Consider the following 19652-nt stretch of genomic DNA (forward strand, 5'->3'; position numbering starts at 1 on the left):
CACTCTCCCTAGCGCAGACCCAAGACCGGATGACTTCTCTGATGCAGATAGCCTTGCAGCTCAAGTAAACTGGCACATAGGGACATGTGGTGGGACGGCACCAGCCTGGGTGGAGCAAATGTAACGGTTTCTTTGTGTCTCCGGCAGAATTGTTATTCTGCCAGAGAGTGGCTCAGCTCCACCCCTTTGTGAACACCCACCATGTGCCCGAGGATGGAGTCCTTTCATCTACTCATGTGACCTTCGCTTTGGCCAATGGGGTTGCAGCAAACGGTATGTCCCAGCCTCCCCAGGGTTCTGCAGGGGCTTCCTTTCTCAGGGGATGGGCACTGCTTGGGAGGGTGGGCGGTGGAGTGATGCTGCAAAACCACAGGGAGAGACTCCCCTCCATCTTCCCTTTAAGGCAGGAGTGTCAAACTCCATTTCGTTGAGGGCTGTACCAGGGTTGTTTGGCCAGAATGGGTATTTTATTTTATTTTTATTTATTCATTTGTCCAACACACAATACATATGGAAGAGAATAGACATGAACTAATATATATAAAGATAATATGTAAAAATAGAGGAGAAGATATATGAAAGGAAGAAAATATGATATATGAGATAAAGGAAAGACAATTGGACAGGGGATGAAAGGCACACTAGTGCACTTATGTACGCCCCTTACTGACCTCTTAGCAACTTGGAGATGTCAATTGTGGATAGTCTAAGGGAGAAATGTTGGGGGTTAGGGGTTGACACTATTGAGTCCAGTAATGAGTTCCACGCTTCGACAACTCTATTGTTAAAGTCATATTTTTTACAGTCAAGTTTGGAGCGGTTAATATTAAGTTTGAATCTGTTGTGTGCTCTTGTGTTGTTGCGGTTGAAGCTGAAGTACTCATTGACCGGTAGGACGTTGCAGCATATGATCTTGTGGGCAATACTTAAATCGTGTTTGAGGCGCCGTAGTTCTAAGCTTTCTAGACCCAGGATTGTTAGTCTATTTTCGTAGGGTATTCTGTTTCGAGTGGAGGAGTGAAGGGCTCTTCTGGTGAAATATCTTTGGACGTTTTCAAGGTTGTTGATGTCCGAGATGTGGTATGGGTTCCAGACAGATGAGCTGTATTCAAGGATGGGTCTTGCAAAAGTTTTGTAGGCTCTTGTGAGTAGTGTGAGATTGCCGGAGCAGAAGCTACATAGGCCAGCTTGATGTCACTTATGTTTGGGGCATCCATGTGGCACCCAAGCAGTCAGCCAGTGAAAACGGAGCTGGGGAGGGCTGCATTCATGTGTCCCCCCCTCCAGCTCTGCTTTCACTGGCAGAGAGCAGCAGGAAACTGTCGCAGTCAGATATGGAGCCTTGGAAGGGCACGGGCGGCCCTCCCAAGCTCTGTTTTCACTGGCAGAGGTACCGCAGGACAGTCCTTTGCTGTTTCTAGGTCGACCCCATGGCCCAGATCTTAGCATCCTGTGGGATGGAGGTAAGCACCCCATAGGCCAGATTCAGTCCCCGGACCTTGAATTTGACACCCGTGCTTTAAATCTTTGGGTAGTTGCTTTGTGAACATTTTGTGGGAAGCAGGTTCCCATTTTGTGGGAAGCAGGTTGATGGTTCTGGAGGGAACTGTTATAGACCTTGTCCTGAAAGTGATGAAGCTTCATCTGACAAGGAGTAATATAATTATCATTGCATCCTGTGCTTCTACTCTGTGCAGGACCTGGGCGGGATCTCTTGTCTGGAGTGGCATGAAAAAGTTCAGCCCTGCATGTGTGGATTCAGGGGTTGGGCTGCAGGTTCATTCTAGGACTGTCCAGCTAAAAGGGTCAGGGCATTGTGGTGGACAAGACCTTTTTCTGGCTTGAAAGTGTCTGTCCTTGACAGTAGACAGTATTGCGTCTCCAAACCTGGCCATCTTAAGACTTGTGGACTTCAACTCCCAGAAGCCGTCAGCCAGTCTTAAAATTGCCAAGATTGGACATCCACTCTTTTACCTCTGGGGGAACCTCATTGGGGGAAAGCAGCCACCTGTAGGTTTTAGGAGCCCTCCTTCGCCCTCTAGTGAGAGCAAAGTGCAGTGGCATGAGGATATGCTGTGAATCGAACTTGGCATTGCAGAGGGCAGTGTTTTTCAAAGCAGCATTGTGCTCTTTGTCATGAGCAAGAGGAGGCCATATCAAGAAATCCCAAAGGATTTGAAGATATTCTTAGGCCCAGATTGCAAAACAACCCTGGTGGCTTTCTTGGACCTCTGTGGAGGTTTTTTTTTAAAAAAATCTTTAGCTGTTTACCCTAAATGCTCTTTGCTTATTTGTGACATAAAATCAGTTATAAATAACGACAGTTACACATAGTTCACGACTGACATCTATCTTCCACTTCCAAGAGGCCAAAAGTTGAGCCCTTTCATTTCAGTGGTGGTACAGCCCCCTTGGCCGCAGTAACTGTGGTAGGCCAAAGAATTCTGTGCAAAGTGGGCCTTCCAGTTGCAGAAATGACAGTAGCACTTAGACTTATACGATTCACAGGGCTTTTACAGTCGGCACCATTAGCCTACAATTCTGCATTCTAACCACTCTGCCACCAGGGCTCTACAATTATTCTGTTTCCATGTTTGCAATTTGTTTCATTGCTACAACTGAATTTCTTAAGTTTCTTTGGTTTTGAGTGTCACAAAGAGATGCCTTGCCTGCAGACGCAGTTCTGGAACAGTAATCCTATCCATAAGCTCCCACCTTTGCTTAAGAGCATCAGAACTGCCCTTCTGGGTTAGGTCAAAGTTAGTATTTACTGATTCTGGCAGAGTTTGCTCAAGATTTCTGGGCAGAAGTTGAACATAGCTTCTGCCTACATCTGTTTCAAGGCGTCTTGCTCTGAGTATTGCATTGGCAGTTCTGTGTTAGCAAAAACTTCAGAAGAGAAGGATTTAGGGGTAGTGATTTCTGACAGTCTCAAAATGGGTGAGCAGTGTGGTCGGGCAGTAGGAAAAGCAAGTAGGATGCTTGGCTGCATAGCTAGAGGTATAACAAGCAGGAAGAGGGAGATTGTGATCCCCTTATATAGAGCGCTGGTGAGACCACATGTGGAATACTGTGTTCAGTTCTGGAGACCTCACCTACAAAAAGATATTGACAAATTTGAACGGGTCCAAAGACGGGCTACAATAATGGTGGAAGGTCTTAAGCATAAAACGTATCAGGAAAGAATTAATGAACTCAATCTGTATAGTCTGGAGGACAGAAGGAAAAGGGGGGACATGATCGAAACATTTAAATATGTTAAAGGGTTAAATAAGGTTCAGGAGGGAAGTGTTTTTAATAGGAAAGTGAACACAAGAACAAGGGGACACAATCTGAACTTAGTTGGGGGAAAGATCAAAAGCAACGTGAGAAAATATTATTTCACTGAAAGAGTAGTAGATCCTTGGAACAAACTTCCAGCAGACGTGGTTGGTAAATCCACAGTAACTGAATTTAAACATGCCTGGGATAAACATATATCCATTGTAAGATAAAATACAGGAAATAGTATAAGGGCAGACTAGATGGACCATGAGGTCTTTTTCTGCCGTCAGTCTTCTATGTTTCTGTATTTCTATACCCTATCAGACCCCTCCCAGGAAGCCAACTAATCTGACATAGTGGGTGACAGACTAAATTCATTTCCTGATACATGCTTTTTCCCTTATCCCCTATCTCTATCTAAAAGCTATGTGCAGATGTAGATGAAACACAAACAATAGTAGTTTAATCTATTCTGTAATCATTTAATCAAATTTCTATGGTAGTTTAGGGTATTCCATAGTAGTTTAATATATTCCGTAATCATTTAATCTATTTCATAGTAATTTAATCTATTCCTGCTGACTATCTATCACAAGTTTCAACAATGCTTAAGTATTTACTTTTCTGCTTTTTGTTACAAAGGTCACTAGAAAACTTTTAATCAGTCTCAAAAAGAGAGTTCATACAATGGTTAGACATTTTTATATACAAAACTTTAATTTTAAAAATCTTCAACTCTCAATCCCCCATTTTCTTCCTTGGGATTTCCAAACACCATTCTTTTAAGTTTTGTTATTCTGCTTTCATCAGAATTCTTTTAGAATCCCTTCTCCATCATTGCTCAGCAATAACATTGCTTGCTCAGTTTTTGGTTTTGTCATGCTAGCGATGACACTTTCCACTGTGGTCTGGATAATATTTCGAATGAGAGGAAGAAGACACGGTAACATTAGTAAACCTAACAGAATCACAGCAATTATGAAAGCTGACTGTTTCCAGTTTCTAAATATACCCCCCCAAAATCCTTCTTAATTCAATAACCCAGTCCACCTTTGTACCGGGACATGTACCACACTCTCCTCAATTCTGTTGTTAATTCTGTTACTACTTTACTCACAAAATTAATCTGCAAGCAGCAATTAGTTAAATTAAACTTCTCATATATACCTTCTTTGGTTGCCAACAAATAATCTAATGCTAATCAGTTTTGATATACTGCTGTTTGTAGTTTATCCTGTTCAGTGGCTATTATATTTAAGGCCCGGTCTATTCGGTTCCCTGCTATTTCCATTACTGCCTGCAATCTTATGATTCTGTTTAACATATAGATTGGTGTACAATATCCCCAATTACCATCTTCAGCCCAGGTGGCAGGATATAGGTTATAATGCGTTCCAGGGTCCAGTCATTCTCCAATGCACTGCTGCAGAGAGTCCAACGTGGGTGATACTTCAGCCGTATTGGTTAGGGATTGAGTTAAATTAACATAATAATTAGCTCCGCCCTGTAGCCACCCCCATCACCCCAGTCTTAAAAACTCAGTCGTGGTAATGGGAATAGAGTTTCTGATTCTCCTGTATACAGGAATAATAAATGGATACATAGAAATAATAAATCAAGTTTAAATAAAGTCTAATGTTTTCTCTCTTACCTTGTTTGTTTTGCAGGTATGAATCTTCAAGGAAGACACGAAGAAATTCAGGCCTCTGCCCTCCATGGGTATAGCCTGCTCCTTTATTTACCTCCTCAGGGCCTCTGCTCCCAATGAGCACTGCCCAGAGGTCCGAGGCTCATTTGGATTGGGTCCCTGGCCTCCGAGGCCATACCCTGACATTGGCATTTCCGCGCACATTTAACGGCAGTTGGAGCCCCCTCCAGGCCTTGCCCTTCAAAGAAAGGTGCAGAAGGGGGACAAGCACATCAGAGGCAATAAACCTTACTTTTCGGCAGGTTGGCCTCCCGAGATTGGTCGCGGCGGTGGCTGCAGAACAACAGCAACAGCCAGCACGTCACGTGCAAGGTGCCGGAAACCAGGGGAAACGGCCGCATTACAGCTGATTGGTGCTGTTTGAAGCACCAATAGCAAAACCGCCTGTCACCTGATGGCCAGCGGAGAGAGTTCCGCTTGACAGGTGAACTCCGGGAGAGCATCAGACAAACTGGACTGTGACGCCATCGGCTTAGGCGGCCTGTCTGAAGGCCTTATCAATTGCGCGATAGTGGGCGTTACTGGCAGAAATACAGCCGGTCGCCATTTTGATTTACCTCAGCGAGGCAGTTTGTTGTGTGAGTTTCACCCAAAAGCACAGTCACTGTCCTTATCGTGGAAATTATGAGTTTTGACCACAATGGCAGATCAAGCCAACATAGCCCCTGTGGAGACTTCCCCCAAGATTTCGGGGAATTCAAAGTCTAAGGACAAAGGGCACAATTCAAAGCCATCCCAATCATCTGCGGCCCTTATGGAGGCAAAATGCAGAATCAGGGCATTGGAAACCCAGCTGGAAATAGCCCAGAGGCACCCTACACCTCCGGTTGTCCAACAGCCACCAGCTTCCCACTTTGGTTCAGCTCCTCCTCCTGGGACAGTCTCTCCAGTAGAGGTCTTGGGTTCCTTGGCCTCAGTTAATACCAGGGACCTGTCACCTGATCGTCAGTCGTTAGCAGGCCCTCACATGGACGTTCCAGGTACCCAGACCCTGCCTCAACAATTTCAGAGCTTTCCAGTGTTGCAGAATCCTGCAGCGACCTTCACGCCCACTGCAGCAGGCCTTCGCACTGCGCAAGACCCTTGGCACTCCATGCCATCTATGTTCCAGGAAATGTTGAGCAATGCCTATTCACAGGGAATGGTGGTTGGGGCACAACAAATGCCACCCCAATTGTCTACTAGACTGCTTCGTAAGGATCTCTGGGCAGCTCCAATACCAGCCCCTTCAATGCAAGAATCCTTTGCAGAGGAGATGGATGCAGGGAGTGACCCTGACATTGAATTGTCAGAAGATGAGGTAGTACCAGCCGAACAACCAATTTCGATTGCACTATTCAAACCTTCCTTGTTTGAGACTCTCCTCTGCAAGGCAAAACAAATTACCGAGATTGACAGCGGCACCAAAGCTACGGAGGCGGCAACCGGTCTTCAACCGGCGGCACGGCTATTCATACCAACTCAAAGGGAATCCAACCATGTTCCCTCCTCTCAGTTGTTTATGGACAATGTCAAATGCCCGTGGGAACACCCAGCAGCAGCACAAGGGCCCTCCGCTATAGAACGTAGGTTCTATACCTTTGACACTGAATTGGAAGACCTGCTTCAGTTTCCGGCCGTGGACCAGCCCTTGGCCAGTCTGGTCTCCAATGCCATGGTTCCTTCAGAACTATCTGAAGATTTGAAACCTGAGGACAAAAGAGTGGAGAATCTGATTAGGAAGACTCATCAGATGGTCTCATGATCAGTGTTCCCTCTAATTTTTTTGGGGGGTGGGCGGAAAAGTATAGTGTCTGAGCGGCAGTCCCTTTGGGACTGGGCGGCACAGAAATAATAAAAATAAATAAATAAGTAAACAAACAAACAAACAAATAAAAAACCCACCCTGTTTTGCCTCAGAGAATTTCAAAATAAAATACTGTACTGTGTGTCTATAACAGTGAGCTCATAATAGGGCAACTCTATCTATCACAATGCCACTTAAATAGTTGAGCTAGTTTCAAACTAGATTTTGATTTTCTTTCTCTCTTCCTTACTCCCATTCTTTTTCTTTCTCTTTTCCTTCCTCTCTTTTTTCTATCTGTTTCTCTCTCTTCCTCTCTTCCTCTCTCTCTCCTTCCCTCTCACTCTTTACCTCTCGGCTTCTGGGCAGGTTTGGAAAACTCTGAGTTGATGATGATTTTTAAGTGAGCGATTGCTCACTGCTCAGCTTAGAGGGAACTATGCTCATGATCCTTGAGGGCAGCCTCAGTCGCATCCTTCATCAATAGAGCCTGTATTTTATGGCTGCAGGATATGCAGGCAAAATTAGGAACGGAGAAAGGTCGGCTCCGCCAAGATATAAGTAAATTAAGTGTGGCCTCGGAATTTTCGGCGGATGCGACACTGAACGCCGCAAAATTTGCCTCCAGGGCGATGGCCACCACCTTATCTTCTTGCCGCATGCTGTGGTTGAGGTCTTGGCAAGCTGATGCAAAGTCAAAATGGTGTCTGGCCTCAACAAAATACCTAGGAACAAAGTTGTTCGGAGAGTCCCTCGACTCAGTCCTCATAGAGGACAAAGATAAGAGGAAGGTACTCTCGAAATCAGCCAGACGGCTTGACAGACGCCAGACTCCGTATTTTCGTTGTCAACCCTTTTGCCAGGACCCTTTCTTGGCTAACCCCTCAGCACCAAGATCATATTCGCAGGGGGGGAATACAATCAGGGTTCTTTCAGAGCAGATAGGAGCGGATATACTAACAGTTTGAGACAGTTCCAGCAGAATAGGAAGCCCTTTAAGGGAAGCAGCCAAAAGGGATTCTGAGGGCAAAAATGACTGCGACGATCAGTTCCCTATAGGGGGGGGGGGGGGCATCTCCAGTTTTTCGCAGACGCCTGGGAGTTCACCTCAACCGATATCTGGGCCATTTCCATTGTAACCCAGGGTCTACGTATCTATTTTATCAACACACCTCCTCAACGATTCTTACAATGCCCCGGGATCCTCTGTCCACAAAAGAGAACCCTTTTGTCAGAGGAGATTTCCCACTTGCTAGACATCGGGGCCATAGAAAGTGTTCCCCCAGATCAAAGAGGACAAGGGTACTACTCAATTGTCTTCATGGTACCCAAGGCTTCTGGAGGTTATCGCCTAATACTCAATTTAAAAACAACTGAATCTGTTTGTAAAATATCAACAATTCAAAATGCACTCCCTACGTTCCATCCTCTCTTCCATCAGATGCGGAGATTGGTTAACATCGATAGACCTGAAGAAGGCGTATCTCCATGTGCCAGTGCATCCAGATCATCGTCGGTATCTCAGGTTTTGTACAGAAGGTCACCATTTCCAGTACCGGGCGATGCCTTTTGGCCTGTTGTCCGCGCCCAGAACTTTCCCAAAGCTCCTGGACATAGTGACAGCTGTTCTGAGAACTCATTCAGTATGCCTCATGGCATATCTGGACAATGTGATAATTTTTTCCAGGAGCCCCTCACAAGCACAAACAGACCTCAGCCTGACCATTTAAGTCCTACAAACTCATGGATTTACCACAAACATACCCAAGAGCCACTTGGATCCCACCACATGCCTCCCACATCTTGGCACTGTGATAGACACTTGCTTGGGCGAGGTTTTCCTGTCCAATGACCGCAAACAGAAAATTCAGGACATGGTTCGTCATCTTCAACAACGACGAGTGTCCCTAGCCTTTCTATCCCAGTTGCTAGGGACATTTGTGTCCTGCATAGACATTGTTCCTTGGACTCGGCTACATACAGGCCACTGCGGTGGTCAGTGTTCCCTCTAATTTTTTTTTTGGGGGGGGAGGCGGAAAAGTATAGTGTCTGAGCGGCAGTCCCTTCGGGACTGGGCGGCACAGAAATATTAAACAAACAAACAAACAAACAAACAAAAATAAAAAAACCCACCCTGTTCTGCCTCAGAGAATTTCAAAATAAAATACTGTACTGTGTGTCTATAACAGTGAGCTCATAATAGGGCAACTCTATCTATCACAATGCCACTTAAATAGTTGAGCTAGTTTCAAACTAGATTTTGATTTTCTTTCTCTCTTCCTTACTCCCATTCTTGTTCTTTCTCTTTTCCTTCCTCTCTTTTTTCTATCTGTTTCTCTCTCTTCCTCTCTTCCTCTCTCTCTCCTTCCCTCTCACTCTTTCCCTCTCAGCTTCTGGGCAGGTTTGGAAAACTCTGAGTTGATGATGATTTTTAAGTGAGCGGTTGCTCACTGCTCAGCTTAGAGGGAACTATGGCGGTGGTTCCTTCTTCCTTTTCAAAGGAGCCGCATCAGTCACTCCACACGATTGGTGACTGCCCTTATACTAACAGACAATGTGGCCACTCGATCCCACATCAATCATCACGGTGGGACGAGGTCGGGCAAACTGATAGAACAGGCAGAGGTCTTAATCTCCTGGGTGGAGGCAAACTACGAGCCGAACATATTTTGGGGACATCCAATACAGTGGCCGATTGGCTGAGCAAGGAAACTCTTGATCCAGCAGAATGGCGGCTGGGGACGGATGTTTTCGAAAAGATTATCAACAAATTTGGCATGCCACTGGTGGACTTATTCGCCACGCCTCAGAAAACTCAGCTACCACATTTCTTTTCCCGGTTCCCTTCACCTGGAGCCAAGGATGTCAATGCAGTCAGAGTATCATGGCCGCCAGGTCTGCTCTACGCATTTCCACCCACTTGTATCATCCCCAAGGTGATCGCCAAGTTACTGTTGGAACAGGCGGAAATCCTCCTGGTTGCTCCCTATTGGCCTCGGTGCCCGTGGTTCGCAGATCTGATGGACTTAGCCATTTTGCCTCCATGGTGCATTCCCAACAGTTGAGTCTCCCTAAGCCAAGGATCGATACTCCACCAGGATCCACAGCGGTGGAAACTTGCTGTGTGGCGATTGAGGGGGACCTCATGTAGCGAGCGGCTCTGCCAGAGAACATCATAGCCACGATACATGCCTCACGCCGACCATCCACCACCAGAATATATTAGGCCACTTGGGCGGCCTATTGTTGTTTTTGTAGTACAGTGTTCCCTCGATTTTCATGGGGGATTCGTTCCGAGACCGCCCGCGAAAGTCGAATTTCTGCGAAGTAGAGATGCAGAAGTAAATACACCATTTTTGGCTATGAACAGTATCACAAACCATCCCTTAACACTTTAAACCCCTAAATTACCATTTCCCATTCCCTTAACAACCATTTACTCACCATTATTACTGGTACTCACCATTGAATAAGACCCTTAGTGATCCTGATATTTATAAACATAATTATTTATTAACAATATTTTTTTTGTTATTTATTTGCAAAAAAAATTAGTTTCGCGATGATGTATGACGTCATTGGGCAGGAAAAACCGTGGTATAGAAAAAAACCTGTGAAGTATTTTTTAATTAATATTTTTTTTAAAAAATGTGGTATAGGCTATTTGTGAAGTTCGAACCCGTGAAAATCGAGGGAACACTGTAGTCAGAAGACGGACCCTCAATGCCCATCATTGGTGAATTTACTGGCTTTTCTACAGGCAGGCCTCGACAGAGGCCTAGCGCCGAACATGTTGCGCAGGCAGGTTGCTGCTCTTTCCACCATCCGCAAATTGGACACGTGGAAATCTATGGCTCATCATCCCTGGGTCAGGGATTTCATCTGAGGTGCAGTCAACCTATGACCTCTAACGGTACACAGGTACCCCACATGGGACCTTCCATTGGTTCTACAGTCGCTGACGGTACCACCATTAGAACCCCTCCATCAGATTCCTATACGTTTCTTGTCAATCAAGACCGCCTTTTTGGTGGCCATAACATCGGCCAGGAGGGTGTTGGAACTTTCGGCTTTGTCAGTCCGGTCTGACCTTTGCACATTCTACCCCGACAGAGTAGTGTTGCAGTTGGACCCAACCTTTCTGCCGAAGATCAATACACCCTTTCATAGATCACAGGAACTGACCTTACTGGACTTTTGCACACATCCATTAGAATTGCGTTGGCACAAGTTGGATGTACGGCAAGCCTTGAAAATATATATATATGTCGAACTGAACCATTCCGGAAATCAGAGGACTTGTTCGTATCCTTCTTGCTTTCGCCAATGGGTGCCAAGGTAACACCCGCAACAATTAGCCGTTGGATGAGATCATGTATTGTCTAGGCTTACGAATCTCAAAATTTACCGGTTCCTGCAGGCATTACTGCCCACTGGACAAGGAGTGCTTCAACATTGGCAGCTTGGGCTACACAGGCCCCTCTCGAGGACATCTGTTGAGCAGCTACCTGGCTAGCACCAGACACCTTTATCAGACATTACCGACTGGACTCGTTTAGGTCAGCTGAGGCGGCCTTTGGTAGAAGAGTGCTGCAGAGGCTGCGTGACAATTCTGCGCCCCTGGTCCAGCCTTCTCCCGCCCTGTCATCTTAACCTTGGGTATATCCCATGTTGGACTCTCCGTAGCAGTGCATTGGAGAAGGACTGTTGAACTTATCTGAATGGTCTTCTTGATGCACTGCGAGGAGTCCAAACCCGCCTGGCCATTGGCCCAGGGGCACAGTTACTCTTCTAGTTTGTTTAATAAAGTTGTGTTTGTTGCATTACTCCTTCATTTTTATTGACTGAGGTGATGGGGGTGGCTACAGGGTGGAGCTAATTATTATGTTAATTTAACTCAGTCCCTAACCAATAAGGCTGAAGTATCACCCATGTTGGACTCTCCTTGCTGTGCATCGAGAAGACCATTCAGGTAAGTTCAATGGTCCTTCCCTTGAAAAGAGTGGGCTCCCTGTGCTATTATACCACCTATTCCGGTTAATCCTTTTTCCACCTCTCGTTTTTGCCATCGTTTCCAGGTATCGTATTCTGGTATTCCCAGCTTCTGCTTATTCTTTAGGGGAATCGGGAAAAATGAGGGGTTAATCCATCCAATTGTGCAGGACCCAGTCCAATTGGCAGGTAAATATTCATATGCAATATTTCCACATATCCAATATATTCCATTTGCCGTTACTCGTATTCTGTAAAATACTTGAAAAATTGTGCAGGGTTACCGTATAGTTAGGTATGGCAGAATTCCATTTTCCATCCCCCCCAATATCCTAAGCACAACATCTCTCCAACCTCCACTCCACCGGATTTATTCCATTTATAACACTCTTTCCCTATCAAATTAATAGTTAAGGTCCATTTCTGTTCAGAATATTGATCCATTTCTTGTCTTTTAGTAATGTCTCTCCCCATAGTTAAATTGTTGAAAATTTCACCATCAACTTCTAAGGCTTCCCAAGGCCATATTTCTCCCATATTTGTTCCACTACAAGCAAAACAATTGGTGACCCCTAACGTTTTTGCCACATTTTCAGCAAATTCCATAAACAAATTTCAAGCTTTTCAGTAACTATTTGACTTTCCTTTGCTCTTTGCAAAGTATCATATTGTATTTCCGTACTGTTACTTACTCATATCTGTTTTATAGTTAGAGAGGATGTGGGATCTCTCCCTTTACCATCAATCCCTATTCCTAATGATTCCTCAAAATTTCCCTTCTCATTAATGTTCCAAGTCAGTCTCACTTTATTGCTTCCATCAATTTTCTCTCAGTTCACAATCCTTCTTTTTTTACATCTAGAATATTTTGGACTTCCAGTATATTGACTTACTTTAGCCCATGTTCCACCACAAGAGGTCCATTTATCTTCTCTAATTCTCCCCGCTACTGCATAGAAGCTATCGGAATATATGTCATTATCATCGTAGCAGATATATTTTTTATTTATTTATTTATTTTAATATTCATTAATCCAAATTGTTGTCCCCACAGACATAAGTGGAAGAGGTTTCTATTAAATCACAAATGTCAAATTCGATTTTTATCTGGGTAATGTGTTCTGTCTTAGGGACACTTGTTCAATTAATGTACACTAATTGTTGATGTTTGACCATTTACTCGGAATTAAGTGTCCCCCATAAATTGTCAAATTTATTCTCTTAGGTGCTTGAGGATTAGAACACCAATACATTATTATTATTATTATTATTATTATTATTATTATTATTATTATTATTTTATTTATTAGATTTGTATGCCGCCCCTCTTCGCAGACTCGGGGCGGCTCACATCTTTTCCTTTATAAATATCATACTGTTGATACAAGATCCATTCTTAATAGACCCTTATGGTGGAACATTAGTATGCAATAAAGTATTCACCTTTTTGTTCCCATAAGTTGCAGTGGTTATACATTTCTTACAATCACTTCCTATAGTTTCCATCTTCCTTTGTTGGTTTCTGAAAGGTTCTATAACACACCTCCCTTTCCATCCCAAGGGCAACCCTCCCCAACATTTGGTTCCACATTCCACCGGCTTCTTTCTTGAAGGAAGGGGTATTAATTTATCAATGCCAGTGTCCCGGGTTAGGGCACTGTCGTATATTCCCTGATATAGCCATCATACTGCTTCTATACAATCTTTGCTCCATAATTCATTCATTTGTTTGCAATTGCTAACCTTTTCTTTATATCATTCATGCATTTCATAACAAGGGTGTTTCCTGTCCAACATCTGCCATTGCTTTGGTTCGTTTATTATTATATCACATTCTTTCCTTGGAGTTTCCCCTACTCTCATTTGCACAATCATACTTCCATTCCCGTCGTTGCCCAGTATTTTCAACACACACCCTTACACTTGCCGTTATTTTGCATCTCTCACTTTCTACTTTGTACAGACATACTAAGATGAAAACAATTAAGGATATCACTTTCCCTCATCGATTCTGACTTTCTTCACTCAGGTGTGATGAGTCTGTCCTCTTTCTGTGGTTCGTACAGCTACGTCGGTTGTCAGAAGAACCAAAAATGGTCCCTCCCACCTTGGTCTTAATTTCTCGTTCTGCCAACTTTTGATGAGGACCTGATCTCTGATCTCAATCGGGTGGACTTTATAAGCCAGGGGCGGTGTCTGGACCAGATATCCCTGTCTTCTAGAAAAATCAAAAGACTGGGACAAGGCTCTCAGGTACTTAAATAATCCTTTATCCTTTGTTGGAAATCCTCCCTCCCACACAGATTCTTGTCTAATTGGCATCCCAAATAACATTTCATAGGGGATTAGTCCATTATATTTTCGGGGCATCTGATTCTTAATAAAGCCAGTTGAAGGCCTTTCATCCAATTCAGGCCTGTTTAATGCATCTTTTATTTTTCCATTCATTCGTTCCACCTTCCCAGAAGATTCTGGGTGCCAGGGACTATGAAAGTCAGCTTCAACTGCAACAACACACAAGCATGAAATCGATTTAAACTAAATGTCAACCGCTCTAAACTTGACTGCAAAAAATACGACTTCAACAACAGAGTAATCAACACCTGGAATGCACTACCTGATTCTGTGGTTTCTACTCCTAACCCCAAAACCTTTAACCTTAGACTATCTGCAATTGACCTCTCCCCCTTTCTAAGAGGTCTGTAAGGGGCGTGCATAAGTGCACCTCTGTGCCTACTGTCCCTGTCCTATTGTCTTCTTTTGTTACTTTTTATCATTACTTATCTAATGTTTTATTTGTACAAATTACCACCCTATAATTGTTTGACAAAATAAATGAATGAATGAATGAATGTTATCCCCAATCCCTGCATTATCCCCTGGACTTCATCTTCCCTGTGAATTGCGTTCCTTTATCTGAGTCTATTACCTGGACCAGGTCATCCCTAGGTATAATCTGTTGCAGTGACAGACGGGTGACAGTCCTTGCAGTTTCAACCCATCCTGTGAGATGATCCAGAATCACCAACAAATCCAATTGGGGGCATTTTACTACTGTTTGTTAAAGCTCCTATGAATTATGAGGAACTCCATTCTCCCAGTATCCAAGACACATCCATTCTCCCACATATGGACCACCTGTCTTATTTTGCTTATAACAGGCGTTACCCACCAAATTGGTTGTTAAAACCCACCTTCTTTCAGGATATCTCTTTCTTCTTGTTGCTCAGTTTTCACCATTTTACATTGGCTCTTCTACCCCAAATGTAATCCTTCATAAGTCTTGTTTCCACACACTATTCTCTGCCACTCAGGCAATTTAGGCAGTATTTTATCCATTCCAAATTTATTAACCAATTTTATTAACCATCTTCTACTACTATTTATTTATTTATTTATTTATTTATTTATTTATTTAGATTTGTATGCCGCCCCTCTCCGCAGACTCGGGGCGGCTCACAGCACAACACATCCCTTGGTGAATTAGTGCAACCAATTCCCTACATTCTTTTCTCATTCCTCCTTCACTTACACATTCATTTAATTTCCGTTTATACCATGCTCTCTTCAATAACAAGGGTGGTTAACATTCTTGTCCTTCCAGATCCTCCATTCTTCTTGAACACAATTCTCCACAAGTTCTCATCCAACTCAAATCTAGGTTTCACTTGCTTTAACACACATATCTATCCCACTGTTTCTCATTTACCTCTTCAACAATCGTACATCAAACAATTTCTTTCAATTTCTCCTCCATTTCTTCCTTTCACTGAGTTTCTACTTTCTTTTGAGTATAATGAGTCCATCCTTTCTCAGCTGTGCCAACTGCTGTGTCTATGGTCAGCAACACCTGGAAGGATCCTTGCAAGGCATTTAACACTTGAATCAAAATGGATCAGGTTCCTTCCCTGGCTACTTACTTTTCCCTTTTCTCCCCTTGTTTGGAATCTAAATTCCTTCAAGCTCAACCCTTCTTCTTCCACTTATTATCCTCTGCCTATTCTCTTACATTCTAACATCTTTCTATTCTTCCTTTCTATTCACATACCCTTTCTATGCTTCCCTTCTTTGAATCACCAAATACTTTCTCCATTATCACTTAATTCCACCCTCAAATTCCTTCATTACTTTCCCATCCAAAGGTTCTCCGTGGTTCCCAACCTTTAAAGGTAGTTTCTAACTGGTCTAAACCCAAAACTCCTTCTCTTCCTTTTCTTAAGGAGACATCCATCAAGTCAGATCTAACTCTGGTCTGTAATTTAATTACTTTATCACAGTACTGTTATTTGATCCTTCTTCTAAATCTCCTCTTAAAACTAACCTAGATTCAAGTTAACATCAGTAGTTAACACTAATCATTTGCTCCACAAATATTCTCTCATATTTCAGACTCTTTCAATCCATTGGCCATCTACTGGCTTTTTTGTTCAAGACCAAAAAGAGAGGTGCTAGCTACTAGAGCTAATATATAATCTGCATTGGTTGCTGATCAGTTTCCGGTCAAAATTCAAAGTGTTGGTTATGACCTATAAAGCCCTTCATGGCATCGGACCAGAATATCTCCGGGACCGCCTTCTGCCACACGAATCCCAGCGACCGGTTAGGCCCCACAGAGTTGGCCTTCTTCAGGTCCTGTCGACGAAATAATGTCGTCTGGCAGGACCCAGGGGGAAGAGCCTTCACTGTGGCATCCCTGACCCTCTGGAATCAACTCCCCCCCCCCCAGAGATTAGGACTGCCCCCCACCCTCCTTGCCTTTCAAACTCCTCAAAACCCACCTCTGCCGTCAGGTATGGGGAAATTGATTCCCCTGGACCGTTTCCACTTTATGTATGGTCTGCATGAGATGTATGATTGTTTTTACGTTAAGGGTTTTAAACTGTTTTTTAAATATTGGATTTGTACTGGGTTTTTTTTCTTGTTGTGAGCCGCTCCGATTCCTCAGAGAGAGGCGGTATACAAATCTAATTAATAATAATAATAATAATAATAATAATAATAATAATAATAATAAAATATTTAAATCATTTCTGTACCAACTCCTGAAAAAGTAACAACTTGTGTTGCTAACAAATAAATGTATGATAAAGTAGAGCACCTTGGGTACTAAAATTTTTAAATCTGTGTGTCCCGCTAACAGACATAAAAAAAAAAGAACAGCCTTTTATTATTTTTTTGTAAGGAAACAATCTTAATGAGGTATTTTAAGTTAATGCTTTGAAATATATTTGGGGCAAACTTTTAGTAAATTGAGTCAGATTCAAATTCCATTCAAATGGAAGCAATTCTCATAGATCAAAACATTTACAATTGAAAACAAAAATATTTTCAAAATCATCTCCATATATATATGGACTTGATATTTGGTCCTGGGAATTTTTTTTTTCTTCCTTGGGAGTTCAACCTTGGGATATTTAATCTTGGTGGGGAAGCATCAACCATGGAGATCAGAAATTTACTCTCCCCCCCTCTTTTCTCTTTCAGCTATCGATCTGAACGAACAATTTGACACACCCAGTGACCGACCATGGAAAATGACTGTCTTTATCCTTGGGATCTACATCTTTCTTTGCCTCTGGTTTATTTTGCGCTACTGCAAGTAAGTGGCTCCTGATTGGGGAAATGGCGTCACCAAAACCGAGGGTGGCCTGGGGCCCTGAAAAGACGGCCCCCAAATCCTGGTTGGGCTAATAGGAGGAAGGATAGACCTCCTCGGGGCTGGAAGGGACCTTGAAGGTCTTCTAACCCAACCCCCAATCTATAAGAATGAGCTTTGTTATCCTTGTTGAGAAAGCAATGGACCACTCACTGATATTTTGTTCTTTTTATCTTCTTCAATCTACAGAAGAAGATGGGAGCAAGTGTCACAGGAACCACACAACAAAGATGTGGAGGCTCGCATCATTTATGTCGAACCCTATGTCCCTGACTCCACCAATCCCCACATCTCCCTGGTTGATGAGAAGGATGTCAGACCTCCTTCTGAAATACATGACAATGTGATGGTAAGTGTTGGAACTAATTTGGTCAACAATTTTTCTTTATTTTTCTATTTGAAATATATTGTTTTTATTGTTGTTATTATTTAATTCTTCAAGCGTTTTGTGGATTTGCATTTCTTGTTTGGGGTAGGAGTGCTTGGAGGATGGAAGCTAACGGGAAAGAAAAGTAGGTGTGTTTAATGTTAATTTGGTTGCTCGATTTTATTTATTCTTTTGTTTCTTTCTTCATTGTTATTAAAATATTCAATCTGTGCTTTTTTTGCCCAGGGACAAATGGCAGCAATCATCACATTGTCGAGCAGGGCTGAAGGTCTGACCTTATCCTTGGGATCTACATCTTTCTTTGCCTCTGGTTTATTTTGCGCTACTGCAAGTAACTGGTTCCTGATTGGGGAAATGGCGTCACCAAAACCGAGGGAAGCCTGGGGCCCTGAAAAGACGGCTCCCAAATCCTGGTTGGGCTAATAGGAGGAAGGATAGGCACCTCAGGGCTGGAAGGGACCTTGAAGGTCTTCTAACCCAACCCCCAATCTATAAGAATGAGCTTGTTTATCCTTGTTGAGAAAGCAATGGACCACTCACTGATATTTTGTTCTTTTTATCTTCTTCAATCTACAGAAGAAGATGGGAGCAAGTGTCACAGGAACCACAAACAAAGATGTGGAGGCTCGCATCATTTATGTCGAACCCTATGTCCCTGACTCCACCAATCCCCACAACTCCCTGGTTGATGAGAAGGATGTCAGACCTCCTTCTGAAATACATGACAATGTGATGGTAAGTGTTGGAATTAATTTGGTCAACAATTTTTCTTTATTTTTCTATTTGAAATATATTGTTTTTATTGTTGTTGTTATTTAATTGTTCAAGCGTTTTGTGGATTTGCATTTCTTGTTTGGGGTAGGAGTGCTTGGAGGATGGAAGCTAACGGGAAAGAAAAGTAGGCGCGTTTAATGTTAATTTGGTTGCTCGATTTTATTTATTCTTTTGTTTCTTTCTTCATTGTTATTAAAATATTCAATCTGTGCTTTTTTTGCCCAGGGACAAATGGCAGCAATCATCACATTGTCGAGCAGGGTTGAAGGTCTGACCTCTTCGTTCATCAAATTTGGAGATGTGGGAATTGATGGATTCCGGGATGGGGGTTCCACAGTGATGGAGGCCACCGCCTCATCTTTACCTGGTGGTTCTGGTGACACTTGCAATCCCTTGAATGTAAAGGACAAGGCTTGCACAGACCCCAAGGACGAACAAGTCACTTTGCAGGATATCTAAGGATGTTCTCGGTTTTGCCCTGGATGGTCACAACAGACTGGAATATTTATATATTGGACTTGGGTTATGCCACCCCTCTCTGTGGACTCATGGTGGATCACAACACAGCAATCAAAACAACAATGTAATCTGAGATTGCTGCAGACTGCTATAAGAATGACAGCAATCCTCCTTGCTAGACTGTTGTTTTCTATCATCACAGCAGATTTTTTTCCTGTTAAATACTGTTCTTTCTATATTCTATTTCTTTTTATACATTCTTATTGATTATATATTTGTTTTTGTTGCTTAGGTTGAATATTCAATATTAGATAGGTGGTAGATATTTTGATAGATCGATAGATTGATAAGATTGTTAGATAATATTATATATATAATATAAATAAGGTTATTAGCTAATTTTTTTTAAAAAAATTGTTAAATATTCAAGTGCCTCATCTTAACCGTACAATTAGAACTACTGTTGTTTAACAATTTTTTAAAATTAAATAGGCATTTATGAATAAAGTGCAAAAATATATAGTTATGAACTTTGTATGATGCATGCAATACTGGAAGGTTTATACTTGTTGAATCTGTATTTGTAAAGGTAGAGAAAAATAACTCAAAAAGAGGATAAATCGGCATC

General features: G+C 42.7%; 1 protein-coding gene across 1 annotated transcript; it reads left to right on the forward strand.

Moving 5' to 3' along the window:
- The first annotated feature begins 217 nt into the window (after window positions 1-217).
- On the forward strand, window positions 218-19024 carry LOC139171697 (uncharacterized). The gene is made up of 7 exons (XM_070760134.1): window positions 218-273; window positions 11834-11936; window positions 17232-17346; window positions 17593-17752; window positions 18017-18118; window positions 18368-18526; window positions 18791-19024. The coding sequence occupies exons 1-7, from the start codon at window positions 256-258 to the stop codon at window positions 19022-19024; spliced, it is 891 nt and encodes a 296-aa protein (XP_070616235.1). The 5' UTR covers window positions 218-255.
- Window positions 19025-19652: the final 628 nt, after the last annotated feature.

Source organism: Erythrolamprus reginae, chromosome 8 (genome assembly GCF_031021105.1).
Source record: "Erythrolamprus reginae isolate rEryReg1 chromosome 8, rEryReg1.hap1, whole genome shotgun sequence".
Lineage (NCBI taxonomy): Eukaryota > Metazoa > Chordata > Lepidosauria > Squamata > Dipsadidae > Erythrolamprus > Erythrolamprus reginae.